General features: G+C 39.6%; 1 protein-coding gene across 1 annotated transcript in view; it reads right to left on the bottom strand.

The window, feature by feature from the left end:
* Positions 1 to 15,796, bottom strand: part of LOC148360499 (lysyl oxidase homolog 4-like) — a 54,968-nt gene that overhangs the window by 16,274 nt on the left and 22,898 nt on the right. Inside the window, exons 5-11 of the mRNA XM_088342974.1 lie at positions 14,891 to 14,929; positions 14,616 to 14,826; positions 12,766 to 12,946; positions 6,899 to 7,053; positions 5,492 to 5,659; positions 3,480 to 3,642; positions 3,165 to 3,408 (exon numbers count right to left, since the gene is read on the bottom strand). Of these exons, the coding sequence (XP_088199100.1) occupies positions 3,165 to 3,408; positions 3,480 to 3,642; positions 5,492 to 5,659; positions 6,899 to 7,053; positions 12,766 to 12,946; positions 14,616 to 14,826; positions 14,891 to 14,929 (1,161 nt within the window). The remainder of the gene's footprint in view (positions 1 to 3,164; positions 3,409 to 3,479; positions 3,643 to 5,491; positions 5,660 to 6,898; positions 7,054 to 12,765; positions 12,947 to 14,615; positions 14,827 to 14,890; positions 14,930 to 15,796) is intronic.

Raw genomic sequence — 15,796 nt, 5'->3', positions numbered from 1 at the left:
CAGTATTCTCAGTGTCACTGTACTGTTATTTTTGTAGTATTTTTGTGATATTTCCACAGGAGAAGTAGTATCGCTATAGGTGTAATTTGCAGTATTTCTGTTGTAAACCTCTTGTTGTAGTATTCTTTAGTAATATTTTTCTAGTAGTTTTTTATATTATGGTATTATGTATTGGTATTTTTGTAGTATTTCAGTAGAAGTAAAATCGATGTATTACCAAAGCAGTATTTTGGTAGAATTTTGGTAGATTTTTTTGTAGTATATCTGTAGTATTTTCATAGAATTTTTGTATCATTACAGTGGTTATATGATTATAGTAATTTTTTTAGTATTACTGGGGTATTACCTTTTTGTAGTAGTTTTGTACCAACTCAGTTGTATTTTGTAGTATTTCCATATAAGAATGTTCGTTGTATATCTGTAGTATTCCTGTAGTGTTTTTGCAGTATAGTGTTACTGTTGGTTTCTTTTGGTAGTATTTTTGTGATATTTCCATAGGAGTATTTTTGTAGTATCGCTATAGGTGTAATTTGCAGTATTTCTGTTGTAAACCTCTTGTAATATTTTTTAGTAATATTTCTGTAGTAGTTTTTTAAATTATAGTATTATGTATTGGTATGTTTTTAGTATTTCAGTAGAAGTATAATTGATGTAGTTCCAAAGCAGTATTTTGGTACATTTCTTTGTAGTATTTCTGTAGTATTTTGACAGTATTTTTGTATTATTACAGTAGTTTCATGATTATACACATTTTTTTAGTATTACTGTGGTATTACCTTTTGTAGTATTTTTGTACCAACTTTGTTGTATTTTGTAGTATTTCCATTTAAGAATGTTTGTTGTATATCTGTAGTATTTCTGTAGTGTTTTTGCAGTATAGTGTTACAATCGTTTCTTTTCTTTTTTTATTTTTTTTTTATTTTTTATTTTTTAGTATTTCTGTGGTATTTCCATAGATTTTTTGTAGTATTGCTAGAGGTGTAATTTGCAGTATTTCTGTTGTAAACCTCTTGTTGTAGTATTTTTGAAGTAATATTTCTCTTGTCGGTTTTTATTTTATATTATTATGTATTGGTATTTTTTTTAGTATTTCAGTAGAAGTACATCTGATTCCAAAGCAGTATTTTGGTAGTATTTCTGTAGATTTTTTTGTCGTATTTCCATAGGAGTATTTTTGGAGTAAATCATTCTGTAGTATTTTGTAATATAGTATTACTGTAGTATTTTTTGTAGTAATTCTATACTGTTTTTTTTTATTAGTAAAATAATATATGAGGTTCCTGTTTTAAGCACTGTATTTGATATTTAGTTTTGTAGTTTTTTTGTAGTATTTTTGTTGTATTTCTGTCGAAGTATTTTTGAGTGGACACACAAAGTGACAACGTTGGCACCCAAAAAGTGAACCACTCTTGGGGGCCCCCTAGTGGTTGCGGGGCCCTAAGAAGACGTTTAGCTGTCTTATGCTTTTCTGGGTCTGGTGTCAATCATCTACCAGGACCCAAACGCAGGCCAGGAAGCATCAACAGTGGAGAACACTGTCCAGAGTTGCGTCCCCGGTGGTGCCCCAACTGGGAACTGTGAATCTGGGTGGTTTACTCCATTACTTTTTGAAAAAAGTAACTGTAACTATGTACTCTAAGTACACCCCCGCCACTGCTTATGAATGCTGACCAAGTTCTTTCTCGGAGGATCTCAAAGAACTCCAGTGAGGTCCATCTTTCGTCCGCAGCAGCTCATCCCTTCTCAAGATTTCACCCGGGTATCGAACCCTTAAATTTAGCAACTGCGGCTTGTTTATTTGTTTGCCGACGCCGGTTATAGAAGCCTTCCCGCAAACTCTAAGCTAGCTCTCTTTTGTTTTGGGACGGAAAACCTCAACAGCTGAGGAACCGAACCCAGCTGGGCCCAAGTCATGGGTCCTGGTGCTGGTGTTGACGGTCAGACAGCCATTAGCTTACTTACTTACTTAGGTTTGCAGTTCAGTTCTGCTAAAGGGAGAAGCAAAAACATGATAACCATTGAAATGAAGCTCACAAATTGCTACCCTTGCTAAGTTGGATTGTTTTAACCAAATGACGATCAGTAGTATGATAAAAAATACAGAGGCGATCAAATTTAAGGGTATGGTAATCAGCGCAAGTGGAAGCTATAAAATCGATTTTATATTTAACATGATGTCTACTCTGCTTTCTGCATCCACCTGCGACTCCACTTGACCAACTCAAGCCAAGTCGCATCAAAAGTCAATCAAATTGATGTATTCCTATATGTACATTCATTCTTAACAGTACTTCCTTAAGGCTTGCAGTGCTGCTAAAGTAAGAAGCAAAAACATGATAACCATTGAAATGAAGCTCACAAATTGCTACCCTTGCTTAGTTGGATTGCTTTAATCAAATGACAATCAGTACTATTATAAAAAATACAGAGCCGATCAAATCTAAGGGTATGGCAATCCATATAAATCGATTTTGTTTTTAACAAGATGTCTACTCTGCCTTCTGCATCCACCTGCGACTCCACTTGACCAACTCAAGCCAAGTCGCATCAAAAGTAAATCAAATTGATGTTTTCCTTTACATGTACATTTGTTCTTAACAGTCATGCCTTAAGGCTTGCAGTGCTGCTAAAGTGAGAAGCAAAAGCATGATAACCATGGAAACAAAGCTTCTGATTGTTAAGAAATGTGAAAAAGTCACACAAATTGCTATCCTTGCTACAATGAATGGCCTTACCTTGATAACAATTATTGAAAAAGTGATTAAAGCAAGTCAATCTTCTAATCTAAGGCCATGAGAGTCCTTGCAAGTGAAAGTTTTAAAATCAGTTTTAATTTGAATCTGCAGTCTTCTCCCCTCTGCATCCACCCGCGACTCCACTCGGCCAGCTAAGGGCATGTCACACCAAAGGTAAGTAAATGTCATTTTCACATGTATTTGGCTTATAGTACGTACTTGTTGTACTTTATTTTGTTAATTTGCGTATCCAGGGGGTCTACGGTACATAATTAAACTTCAACCCCCTATTGCACAGGTAGAGTAGAAGCCGAGAGACTGTTTAGCCAATCAGAATGCAGAACACAATGTAAATGATCAAGTAGCGAGACTGTGAAAAGTGAACCACAAGGGTACAAGAGACCTGGAATAAGAGCCCCATCTACGTACCTGTGACACTGATGCCAAATCCAGTTCTCCCTGGAGGCCCGGGGCTCAAAATCGGCCCGGCCGTTGTTTATGATCCGAGAAGAAAACCGCAACAATCGGCGATGCCCGTAAGGCCAATTCATCCTGGCGGCCGACGAAGACAAACAGTTCTCCTCGTTGGCGCAGGTGAGCAGGTGCAAAGGTCTGTCCTCCAGGTAGGATGACTCCTGCAGAAGCTGGGCGTCCACCACCAAGTCCGGAGCACCTGTCAGGGGAGAAGGTCCGAATTAATCCGGTTCTCGATTCTGAAGATCCTGTGGGGGGTATTTTCCTCACTTTCCACGCAGGTGACCCCGGCAGATCTGCCGTCGCCACCTCTGGGACAGTAGACGTTGGCGTTTTTGCGACAAGCCTGGATGGACAACTCCGAGCCGGAGCAGTGACTTCCGCTCAGGATCACGGCACTGGCGTCGCTGGAACTGGTCCAGTACCAAGTTTCCTGGATGGAAAAACCAGGACGAAGGCTTTAGAAAAGTGGTCCGCCTCCACTAGGTCAGGAACCAGTATCGGGGCATCATCAATTATGTGGATATCCATCCATCCATACATCCTTTATCTGCACTGCTTATCCTCAGTAGGGCCGCGGGGTTGCTGGAGCCCATCCCAGCTATCTTCGGACTGTGGGCAGGGGACACAGGGACAGACAACCATTCACTCGCTGATTCACACCTAGGGACAATTTGGACCGGCCAATTAACCTGACATGCATGTTTTTGGAATGTGGGAGGAAACTGGAGTGCCCGGAGAAAACCCACGCAAGCACGGGGGAGAACATGCAATTTGAATAAAGGCACAGTCAGTAAATATCTATCGCCTTAAATGTAATTTGTAGTCAATCGTATAAAATCCTTTATAGTCAAATGTATAAAATCCTTCAATACACAGTGTTGATACTACACTGATTTCACCACATTGGACGCCGGATGGTGGACCAGAATTCCCTCAAGGCCCTTCGGTAGCCGTCTTCCATGGCCTTGCCAACCTCCTCCCAAATATAATACCGTATTTTCCGCACTATAAGGCACACCTAAAAGCCTTTATTTTTTTCAAAAGCTGACCATGCGCCTTATAATACAATGCGCCTTATATATGGATTAATATTAAGTCGCAAAGTCATGCAACTAAGGCAAGCAGCCGCCGAATAGATTTTCCCCCGAACGCCAAGTCGTCCGCGGTGTATGCTGGGATTTATATACAGGCGTTTCATTGGCTAACCAATGTGTCAATCATCATTTGAATCGATCACTATTGGCTAAAGTTATTCGGAGGTAAAGGGGGCGGATCCTTTTCATCATTTACAGGCTCGCTTAGGGTAAAGGGGCGAAACAAAGCCTGCAATTGGCCGAAAAAGATGAATGAGAATCACACGTTGGGTTGCACTACGGCATAGAGAAAACATGTATTTGTAAATATTTTACTCTCCTGGATTGACTACACTCAGGGTTGTAAGAAGACCATGGTTACGTATCATTATTGAACGTGATGGCTGCAAGAGAACTTAGGTGAGCTACGCGGCTTTATATTTTCCCAGTATCTTGTTTTAGAACGATCTTGATGTTTCTGCTATGAGTCTATTTTTAAACTAAATTCAATTCAAAGTGTTTATTGTCATATGCACAGTAAAGAACCCCGTTTCCCTGCACAATCAAATTCTTACTTTGCTGTCCACACAGTTGTCAGCAAAAAATCAAATGGAAACTAAGAAATTTTTGTTTGGAGACATCGTACAGACACTGTTTCCGTACGTGTCTGAGACACGTATTTGCTTCTTTGCAAGCTTTGGGAATGTTAAGGGGGTAATAAGTTTGACTGAATCATCTGACTGTTTTGTCCACGTTCCCATTGTAGCGCCTTATAATCCGGTGTATGGAAAATATAGGACCAAAAACTATTTTTGGGGGGTGCGCCCCCTAACCCGGTGCGCCTTATAGTGCGGAAAATACGGTACTTTAAAGAATAAACGGTCAAAATAAACAGTTTCTTTCCCCCTTTTGTGAAGATCCAACCAACCTCCTTAAACCTAGAGTTAACCCCAACTATCAGTGATTCCATAGCACCGTAGGAAGGATCCTAACCCATTATGACGCTCTTCTGCACAGTTCCTCTCTTAATCGCAACCACTTTTATTTTCAGCTTGTTTTCCTTACAAATTTCTGCCGATTTCTCTTCGCCTCGTTTATTTCCAGATCTCCCCAAGCCTGTAATTACCTCCGTCCTCGATAATAACACAGCGCAGAGCGCTGAGGAACAGCACCGAGAAAAACGGCGACCCGTTTTTTGCAAGGCACCTGGTGAGCTCTGGAGGCGAATCCCAATCCCAGCTGCCGGCACACCACCATGGCCTCGTTGATGCCCCAGTTCTCGCTGCAGACCGAACCCCAACGCCTGACTCCGCCCACTTCCATCAGGACTTCCACGCGACCTTCGGAACGGTCCCGGCCTCCGGCCAGTCTCACCTGCAGGGAAAAGAAAAGGTCTTAGGTTGGACCTGAACTTCAGCCTTGTTCTTTGATTTTGAATGCTCTCTATATACCAGATCCCAGAGAGATTATATTTTCACCATGACACGGAAGAAGTCTGTCTTATCTAAAATAGTGCCGAGTCTTATACCGTCTTGTCCGCCTACCCACGCATGGGGTGGGGAGGTGGCAATGGGAGACCCAGTGGTCTTAACTGGTTCAAACTGGATAATGATAGATAGATACTTTATTCATCCCCGTAGGGAAATTCAGACTTCCATCAGTATCCTTTTGTTGTTTATTAACAGGATGGCCTCGGGGTGCTGTATTTGTAGTTTAGCAACAGCGGAGTGGATAACGTCACACGCTAGGCCAAAAGTTCGACGTCCCTGCGGCAGATGGAAATCTTTGTCCCCAGGGTTACACCACCTCGTGTTCACCTAGATAGCGAGTCCGCCTCCTCTCCGCTTCCCGCAGGCTAAAGTGTCTCTGTCTGCCCTAACAGCGCTGAAGCCGGATAGCTCCGGGTAGCTCCACGTTAGCGTCCGGGATGCTAGACGTGAGCCAGGTTTCCGTAAAACACAGCAAACTGCACTCCCTGTACGCTTTGATGTTTTTCACCAGCACAGGCAGTTCGTCAATCTTATTTGGTAGAGAGTTTACATTCACCATGAATACGGACGAAACCGAAGACTTATAACGCCGCTAGCCGCTTAGCCTTAGCTCCGACTCTGCAGCCAGGATAGGCCCCCTCATCACGCCGGCACGAGAGTTCTTCAGGGCAAGGAGTTGATTCCTCGAATAAACGCATTTTTGTGCGTTAAAACGATAGGATAGAAAGAAGAAGACACTTAAAAACAATAAATCACAAAAAGGGCAAAATAACACGGAGCTGCTGGAAAGGCTGCCTAATGTGTACAAGCGAAATTTTAGACAGGACGACACCAAAGCAAGGACAGGTCACAGCAACCTAGCGGGTTAGCTCAAGTCTTCTATCTCATGTGTGACCATCCCTCTGTTTGATGGAGTAACTAAGCTTGAGCTTTTGCTCAAAACTTTGTAAATCCTTCTATTAGCATACGCCAAAATCCTAGACGTGCGCGTCGTTGGCTACAAGGCAATATGGATGACAGACCCGCGAGCATTTAAGATCAAAGAACAGGGCTGAGGGTGAGGCCGATTTTAACAATGAGATGCAATGAGAGCCAGTGTGCAATCTGTGGTGTATATGCTCACAGTGGTCTGCGTGCCGGTGTTGGGGACGTTGCAGCGGACCCCGGCGTCCTGGTTGTGCTTGACGGTGTAGAGGGGGACCCCCTTGGACGGACATTCGGTAAGGGAACGCTCACTGCCGCTGCACTGAACGCTGTTGATGTGGATGGGACCGGAACCTAGCGTAGCGAAAAGACGGAACAGGAGTTAAAAACTGTGGTTTCCTAAACAAATTTCACCGCTAATTAGCTTAGTAGCTTCTCTATGTTTTCATATCGAAATGCTTTCTGAAACGCCACAAAAACAGGGTAGGGCTAGCAGAACAAAGGATAACATTTCAAAGCTCTAGCTTCTAAACTTTCATTCTGAGTTAATCGAGTTAAAGCTTTAACTCGGGAAGGTTAATAAAAACAACATTGGATCGTGAAGGACCAAAACTAAATCAAGATCTCAATATATTGAAGGATCCTCGGATGATCTCCGAGGTGAAATTAGCAATTAGCTTTGCCTTAGCCGCTAGCAGTTCTTTGCTAAATGATTTAGCGGCTAATGCTAGTTTCACAGACTTTAGCTACTAGCGGGCATTGTGGAAATGTCATAGGAATTTATACTAAAAATATATAAATTAAACCCCTCCCAGAAAATTGATGCATTTTATAAAAAATATCAGTTGAAAACCGGTATAAATTAGCTATTTAGCTGTTTTTTGTGCTTTAACTCAGAATTAATCCTGCCCCTACACAGGCACTATTTGCTAACTTCAATGCTTAATGTTAGACATTTATATTTTGATTTAAAAAATGCTCAATTTCAAATCAACCCTGTGCAGGATTTTCTTTTCTTTATGTCAACGCATTAGAGCGAGCCAAGAGTACTTTAACCCAGAGTTAACTCTGCATTAAGGCTTTTAATCTGTAACTTTTTCATGGATAGACATATTTTCTGATTTATTCTCACGTTTGCCTTTTTATTTCTCTTCATTTTTAAGTCTAACTTGTCACAGTTAATGCATTAAAGCCAGTCCTTAGCACTTTAACTTCAGAGTTAACTCGAGTTAGGGCTTTAAATTTGTAACTTTCTAATTATCTTTTTGTATGTAGTCTCACCCTTTTTTTTAGTCTGTAACTTTTAAAACTTATTGCATTAGAACAAGGTCTTAGTGCTTCAACTCTGAGTTAACTCCGAGTTAAAGCTTTAAATGTGTAACTTTCTCATGTGCAGATGTGTTTTTTAAATTTAGTCTTTCGGTTGCTCACGTTTGTAACTTTTCATCGGTAATCTATCATGGACAGTCTAGAGCATGTTAACTCAAGAGTTAACTCTGACTTAAGGCTTTAAATTTATAACTTTCTAATTATCTTTTTGTATGTAGTCTCACCATTTTTTAGGCCAGAACTCTTCATGTTTAATGCATTGAAGCCCGTCTTTAGCACTTTAACTCAGAGTTAAGGCTTCAAATTTGTAACTTTCTTATTTACTTTTTTTTTCTAAAGTCTCACACTTGCTTAAGGCTGTAGCTTTTCAAACTTAATGCATTAGAGCCAGGTCTTAGCGCTTAAACTCTGAGTTAACTCTGAGTTAAGGCTTTAAATTTGTAACTTTATCATGGGCTGACGTGTTTTTTAAATTTAATCTTTCGGTTGTGTAACTTTTCACGGATAACCATAATGGACAGTCTAAAGCACGTTAACTCAAGAGTTAACTCTGAGTTAAGGCTTTAAATGTGTAATTTTCTAATTATCTTTTTGTCTGTAGTCTTACCCTTTTTTAAGTCTGTAACTCTTCACGTTTAATGCATTGAAACCTCGTCTTTAGCACTTTAACTCAGAGTTAAGGTTTCAAATTCTTAACTTCCTTATTGACTTTTTTTATTAAATCTTTCACTTGCTTAACTTAACTTAACTTTTCACACTTAATGCATTAGAGCCTGGTCTTAGTGCTTCAACTCTGAATTAACTCTGAGTTAAAGCTTTAAATGTGTAACTTTACCATGGGCTGATATGTTTTTTAAATTTAGTCTTACGGTTGCTCAGGTTTTAACTTTTCACGGGTAATCTATCATGGACAGTCTAGAGCACGTTAACTCAAGAGTTAACTCTGAGTTAAGGCTTTAAATCTGTATCTTTCTCATGCACTAACATGTTTTGGAAAAAAAAACAAAAACTGAGCGCACTTAAGCTTTCGAAAGTGTGTCAGGCCACAGTTGTTCGAAACCCGCCCTGTATTTTCCCCCCTTAAATGATGTCACCGAGCTGAGTCAGGTCCGACTAAGGAACCACCCGGGAGTCCTCCCAGAAACCCAGCAAGAACCAGGCCCCCTCTGGTTGTAACACTCCTAAACAGGCCTGTAGGTCATTTCCAGATCGTTTATTCATGTCTTGGAAATCTCCACGTGATTAACTCGAGGTACTATAGTTGTGTCGTCACCCAAAGAGTCAGGAACTGGAATTAATGCGAGTGCCAAAATCTTTCGCTTGAATTTAACCAATGAAAATACTTTTTTCTTTTCCTTTTTTGAACTTCTGTCTTTAACGTTTAACACTTATTGCATTGAAACCAACTTTAACTCAGAGTTAGGAATTTAAATCTGTAACATTTTTATGGACTGATATATTTTCTGATTTATTCTCACGTTTGCTGTTTATTAAGTCTGTTACTTTTCACAGTTATTGCACGAAAGCCAGTCCTTAGCACTTTAACTCTGAGTTAACTCCGAGTTAGCGCTTAAATTTGTAACCTTCTTATTTACTTTTTATCATGTAGTCTCACACTTGCTTAAAGTTGTAACTTTTCAAACTTATTGCATTACAGCCATGTCTTAAGCTCCGAGTTAACTCTGAGTTAAAGCTTTAAATGTGTAACTTTATCATGGGCTGACGTGTTTTCTAAATTTAGTCTTACGGTTGCTCACGTCTGTAACACTTCACAGGTAATCTATCAGGGACAGTCTAGAGCACGTTAACTCAGGAGTTAACTCTGAGTTTAAATCTATAACTTTCTCATTGACTAACACGTTTTTTTTTTTGCTTAAGTTTGTAAATTTTCACAGTTATTGGATCAGAGTCAGTCTAACGTATAATCTCATTTGTTCTCTTGTTTGCTTTTTTCTTTTTATTCTTTTTTTTTCTTTTCCTTTTTTTAACTTCTGTCTTTAACCTTTGACAGTTATTGCATTAAAACCAGTCTTTAACTTTAACTCAGAGTTAAGAATTTAAATCTGTAACATTTTCATGGACTGATGTATTTTCTGATTTATTCTCATGTTTGCTGTATATTTTTTTTCGTAAGTCTGTTACTTTTCATAGTTATTGCATTAAAGCTAGTCTTTAGCACTTTCACTCAGAGTTAACTCCGAGTTAGGTCTTTAAATTTGTAACTTTCTTATTTACTTTTTATCATGTAGTCTCACACTTGCTTAAAGTTGTAACTTTTAAAACTTATTGCATTAGAGCCATGTCTTAGCGCTTAAGCACTGAATTAACTCTGAGTTAAAGCTTTAACTCTGAGTTAAAGCTTTAAGTGTGTAACTTTATCATGGGCTGTGTTTTAAATTTAGTCTTACGGTTGGTCAGGTTTTAGCTTTTCAAAGGTATTCTATCATGAACAGTCTAGAGCACGTTAACTCAAGAGTTAACTTTGAGTTAGGACTTTAAATCTATAACTTTCTCATTGACTGACATCTGATTTGTTCTTTTGTTTTATTTTTCTTTTTAATTCTTTTTTTTAACTTCTGTCTTTAACCTTTGACAGTTATTGCAATAAAACCAGTCTTCAACTTTAACTCAGACTATGTCTTGGAAATCGCCACGCGATTATTTCGAGGTACTATAGTCGTGTCGTCACCCAAAGAGTGAGGAACTGGAATTACTCGCAAAAGAAAATATTTTAGGAGTGCCAAAATCTTGGAATTAATCAATGAAAATAATATACTAACGCCCTAACTGTAATTCCTCCGTGTCTACGGAAGCCCAAGAGTGCCAAAAAGCAAGAAATCACTTTTTTAAATATGTAATGTGTTTTTGTTTTGCTAAATAGTGGAGTCATGTTTATTCGTCACTAAAATAACAGGCAATTATGTCGTCCTCAATATTTATTCGTTAAATAAGGTGTCATTAGAATGAAGTATGCGCTAATTATTCTTTCAAATCCATTCATTAAAATTGGTGTCATGGTAGAACATTTCATTGAAGGAGACCGCACTTTTCGTAATGTGTTCTTAAATCATTATTAGCTAATATTACTATAATTATTATATATTACCACGCTTATTTTATAATTATAATTCAAATGTAGTATATAGTTGTCCCACAAAATACATTTAAATACAAAATATTTGATGGTTATTGTTATTTTTTTGATTAAATGACAAATAATAATTGTTTTTCTTTTCAACCGTCTTTTTTTTCCAAAAATGGGTCTTTGTTTTTATTATTATCATTATGTTTTAATGTATTGATTATTTGAATATTTTTATTCATTTTTGCAATCACTCTTAAAAATGTTGTCATGTTTTTTTTATAGAAAGACAATTTAATTCTAATAATTTAATTTTCATGGATTTCTTAAAAAATATATATATATATATTGACATATTTCTAATTTCCTTAACTGACAAAATACTATTTTAAAATGTATATTATAATTTGATTTTTTTTATTAAATAATAAATAATGACAGTTTTTTTTTTTATGCCTACCGTCCATTTCCACTAATTCATGTTTTTTTTAAATTTTTTAAATTGAATGTATTTATCGTTTTTATATTTGTATTCTTTATTATCACACTAAATATTTCATCGTTTTTTACAATTAAGAACATCAGTTCAGGGTGTCCCCTGCCCACTGCCCCAAGATGGCTGGGATGGGCTCCAGCACCCCCGCGACCCTACTGAGGATAAGCGGTGCAGATAATGAATGAATGAATGAATTATTTGAATAAAGTCAGTCTTTGTTTCAAATGTCCCTTTCCACAAACTATATTAACTGTATTCTACTAGTTATTTAGAATTAATATTTGGTTTATGATAGTTTAATATTAAAAAAAAAATTAAATTCAAGAGCATTATATTTTTCATAACACAATAATGTGTTTCAATTATTATATTTTTGTTTTTTAAAAAGTTTGTTTTTTGCACAGTATCCCTTTTTTTCTAAAATGAAGTTTTCGTAATCAATCAAAGTCTGCGCTCGATCCTTCCGATCGATTGCTTTTCCTGGACATCGGTCCTGTCTGTATTCTAGCCCCGCCCCCTGGAGTCAATCCTCTAAAAAACCGCATGCTGATTATGGGATTTTTTTCTCATTTTTAAATAAATGGCAAACGGTCTACATTTTTATAGAGCTTTTCAAGTCAATGAAGCGCTTGTGCTTCACACTTACCCATTCACACACACACACTCACACACCAATAGCGGCCATGCAAGGCGCCGACCTGCTTATTGGGGGCATTAGGGAATCAGTGTCTTGCCCAAGGACACTTCGACATATACCTCCTGAGCTAATGCCGCCCAGAGGAATCTGGCTTTTTAATTGAAACTAAGCATCCAGAGGGCATGCGATAGGCGATTTCTGCCAAGTGCTCTGAATGTCAATGTGAAGAAATTTAATGAAACGGTGGTAAGCAGCGGGAGTACCTATGACTCCCTTCGGTTGCTACATGTCTCGTCATTAATTACTAATTAGTGACGCGCATATATGGATGAACAAGATTCCCACTGTCCTTAAGTAGTAAGATCATGGGAAATGAAAAGCTATTATGAAAAAAAGTATGACGCTTTTAAATATAATACAGTGCCATGTGAAATAATCAGGGACGAGAAACGCTGAGCCCCTCGGAGAAAACTCAAATAAAATAGCTAAAAGCTAAAAGAGTCATGGTGTGCTCGTCCTCACCCTCCCCGAGATGAGCCTGGGTGAGAGCCTCCTTGGCGGTCCCGAAGCCCAATTCCCTGCAGACCACGTTAGCGTCCGTCACGTCCCACAAGTGGTCGGCCACCGTCCCCCACTTGCCCTCCTTCAGGATCTCCACTCGGCCCTCGCCCAGCCGGGGGCCCGCCTTCAGACGAACCGTGCTCTAGAGGAAAAACACAACATCATACTTGAACAGGATCTAGGAATTGAGCAAATTGTTTGGCCTTTGGCCCCGTATCACACGGGTTAAAGAGGGGGGCCTCAAACTTATTGGACTCGGGGAGCTGGGGTCTGGATGACCTGGGGCCAATTTCCACAAGAAAACTTCTGATAATCAGGGAGCTTCCCTTGCTACTGGTAACTAAGGAAACCAGTACTGTTTCGTGTGGGGGAGCAAACCCCTACCCAAAAAACAGTCTGGGAGGGAATGGACCCTGCCAGGCTGTACTTGCCCAAGAAACACCTCAGGAAGTAATGCGGGGGAATGGTAAGAGATCTTTTCCCTCAAACACACGGGTTGTAGGGACCCCATTTCCTGTGGTGCGTCCTGGGCAAGTATACCCTGTTGGCGCCCATCCTTCTCCACAAATGTTTCCACCCGGTCTCGAACCTGGGACCTTTTAGGTGTTAGGCGAATATGCGAACCACTGCACTTGACTATAAAACCAAGTCAGGTCGATTTGAGACGCCCTTGATCACTAAAAGTCTCAAAGGGGTTTCCCAGAAACTCCAAAACGACAAAAATGAAATAAAATATTTTAAGAGAAACCATGCTTTAATGATTTGACTTTTACTTCTCATTTTTCCATATTTTTCTCATGCCCCCCCTTTTTTCCTTTCCTTTTTATTCTTCTTCTTTTCTTTTCTGTTTTATTTCTTAGCCAAAAATTGGGCAAAAAAGTGACAGAAAATAGTATCGTGTTTTGGTCACTTTGAGTCTCCGTAGTTTGTATTGTTCCTTGCGCTTTTGTTTTCGGTTGCACAACACAATGCACATATAGCGGTCAAATATTAAACACTGTACCTTTAATATCCAATCAAATCTTATTTGATTATTTTAAAACATTTTAGAAAGTCTCTACAAGGACCTGTGCTGCGTTTAGGATAATCCGAAATCTTGTGACCGTTGCTTTTTCATATATACATGTTTGCATTCAACAATACAGTATCGTCCATCCATCCTTACATTATCTGCAGCGCTTGTCCACAGTAGGGTCGCGGGGCTGCTGGAGCCTATCCCAGCTATCTTCGGGCAGTGAGCAAGGGACACCCTCAACTGCTTGCCAGCCAGTCTTTGGACCGGCCAATTAGCCTAACATCCACGGGGAGAACATGCAAACTCCACACAGGAGGTTCGATCTCATGACCTCAGAACTATGCCGCAAACAAGCTAACCACTGCGCCGCCGTGCTGCCCCTACAGTATCATCTAGTGGTCAAATATTACACATTGTACCTTTAATGCAACATTCATTTTGGCCAGGTCATACTGGAAGGGGCATTACCTCACGTGCAGGTCCCTTCTCAAGGTTTCTTCATTTTCCTCATGCAGAGGTTTTGAGTTCTTCCTTGCCCTCATGTGGGTTTTAGATCAGGGGATGGTGTCCTAATCGTCTGTGGTTTGCAATAATCTATGGTCTGTGCCCCCTTTGGAGACTATTTGTGATTAATGGCGTCAAAAACACTCATGATTTGACTTGACTTGAAGTTTGGGGGTTTTCCCTTGCCCTCATGTAGGTTTTAGATCAGGGGATGGTGTCATTAAATGAGATTTTCTAACATTTTTTTTGTACTCATAATTTTAAGGACCCCACCCCGCCCGCGAAGACCAACCGAAATGGGATGCGTGTTTGAAGTCCTGCGTCCGAATCTTGCGAACTGGGGTCCTGGGACGCATCGGACCACGGCGTGCATCCCGCCGGTGCAGGGTCCGTCCCTCCTCCGCAGGGAAGAGTGAGCCTGGCACTGGGACAGGGAAGCCTCGGCACCCTGGCACTGCACCCGCTCCACCCAGTAGGCCTTCTTGGTCACCTGCGATCTCAACCTGAGGGGAGTTCGGAGGTCAGGCGCTAGCACGTTAGCACAAAAAAAAACAGGTTCCGCGTTACCTGGATGAGGGATCTGCCATCTTTGAGTCCCACAGTTTCCTGAAAAACAACAGCGGCAAATCTTAAACCCTTTGTCCAAATTGAACCACTTTTCAATCAAATCTAGAGGTCTTTTGGATATTGAGCTAAATCAGTTTCAGTCCCTTTTAGACGTGATTTAGACCAGACATAGACCTCTAGAATTAGACCCTGTCCAAGTTTAGCTCCCAAAAAAACATTCTACTTTTCAACCAAATCTAAAGGTCTTTTGGACATTGAGCTAAATCAGTTCCAGTCCCTTTGACACTTGATTTAGTCTGAACATATACCTCTAGAATAAGGTCTTGTACAACCTATCCAAAAATAGTAATTGTGTTGACTTTGTCCAAGTTTAGCTCCCAAAAAGACATTCTACTTTTCAACCAAATCTAGCGGTCTTTTGGACATTGAGCTAAATCCGTTTCGGTCCCTTTTAGACTTGATTTAGTCCGTACATAGACCTCTAGAATAAGGTCTTATACAACCTTATCCAAAAATAGTAATTGTGTTGACTTTGTCCAAGTTTAGCTCCCAAAAAGACATTCTACTTTTCAACCAAATCTAGAGGTCTTTTGGACATTGAGCTAAATCCGTTTCGGTCCCTTTTAGACTTGATTTAGTCCGTACATAGACCTCTAGAATAAGGTCTTATACAACCTTATCCAAAAATAGTCATTGTTGTGTTGACTTTGTCCAAGTTTAGCTCCCAAAAAGACATTCTACTTTTCAACCAAATCTAGAGGTCTTTTGGACATTGAGCTAAATCAATTCTAGTCCCTTTTAGACTTGATTTAGTCAGAAAATATACTTCTAGAATTAGGTCTTGTACAACCTATCCCAAAATAGCTAATGTTGTGTTGACTTTGTCCAAGCTTAGCTCCCAAAAAG

This window comes from Urocampus carinirostris, chromosome 8 (assembly GCF_059441175.1).
Source record: "Urocampus carinirostris isolate Australia breed hairy pipefish chromosome 8, RoL_Ucar_1.0, whole genome shotgun sequence".
Taxonomy (NCBI): domain Eukaryota; kingdom Metazoa; phylum Chordata; class Actinopteri; order Syngnathiformes; family Syngnathidae; genus Urocampus; species Urocampus carinirostris.
This window is presented reverse-complemented; position numbering and strand designations above follow the sequence as displayed.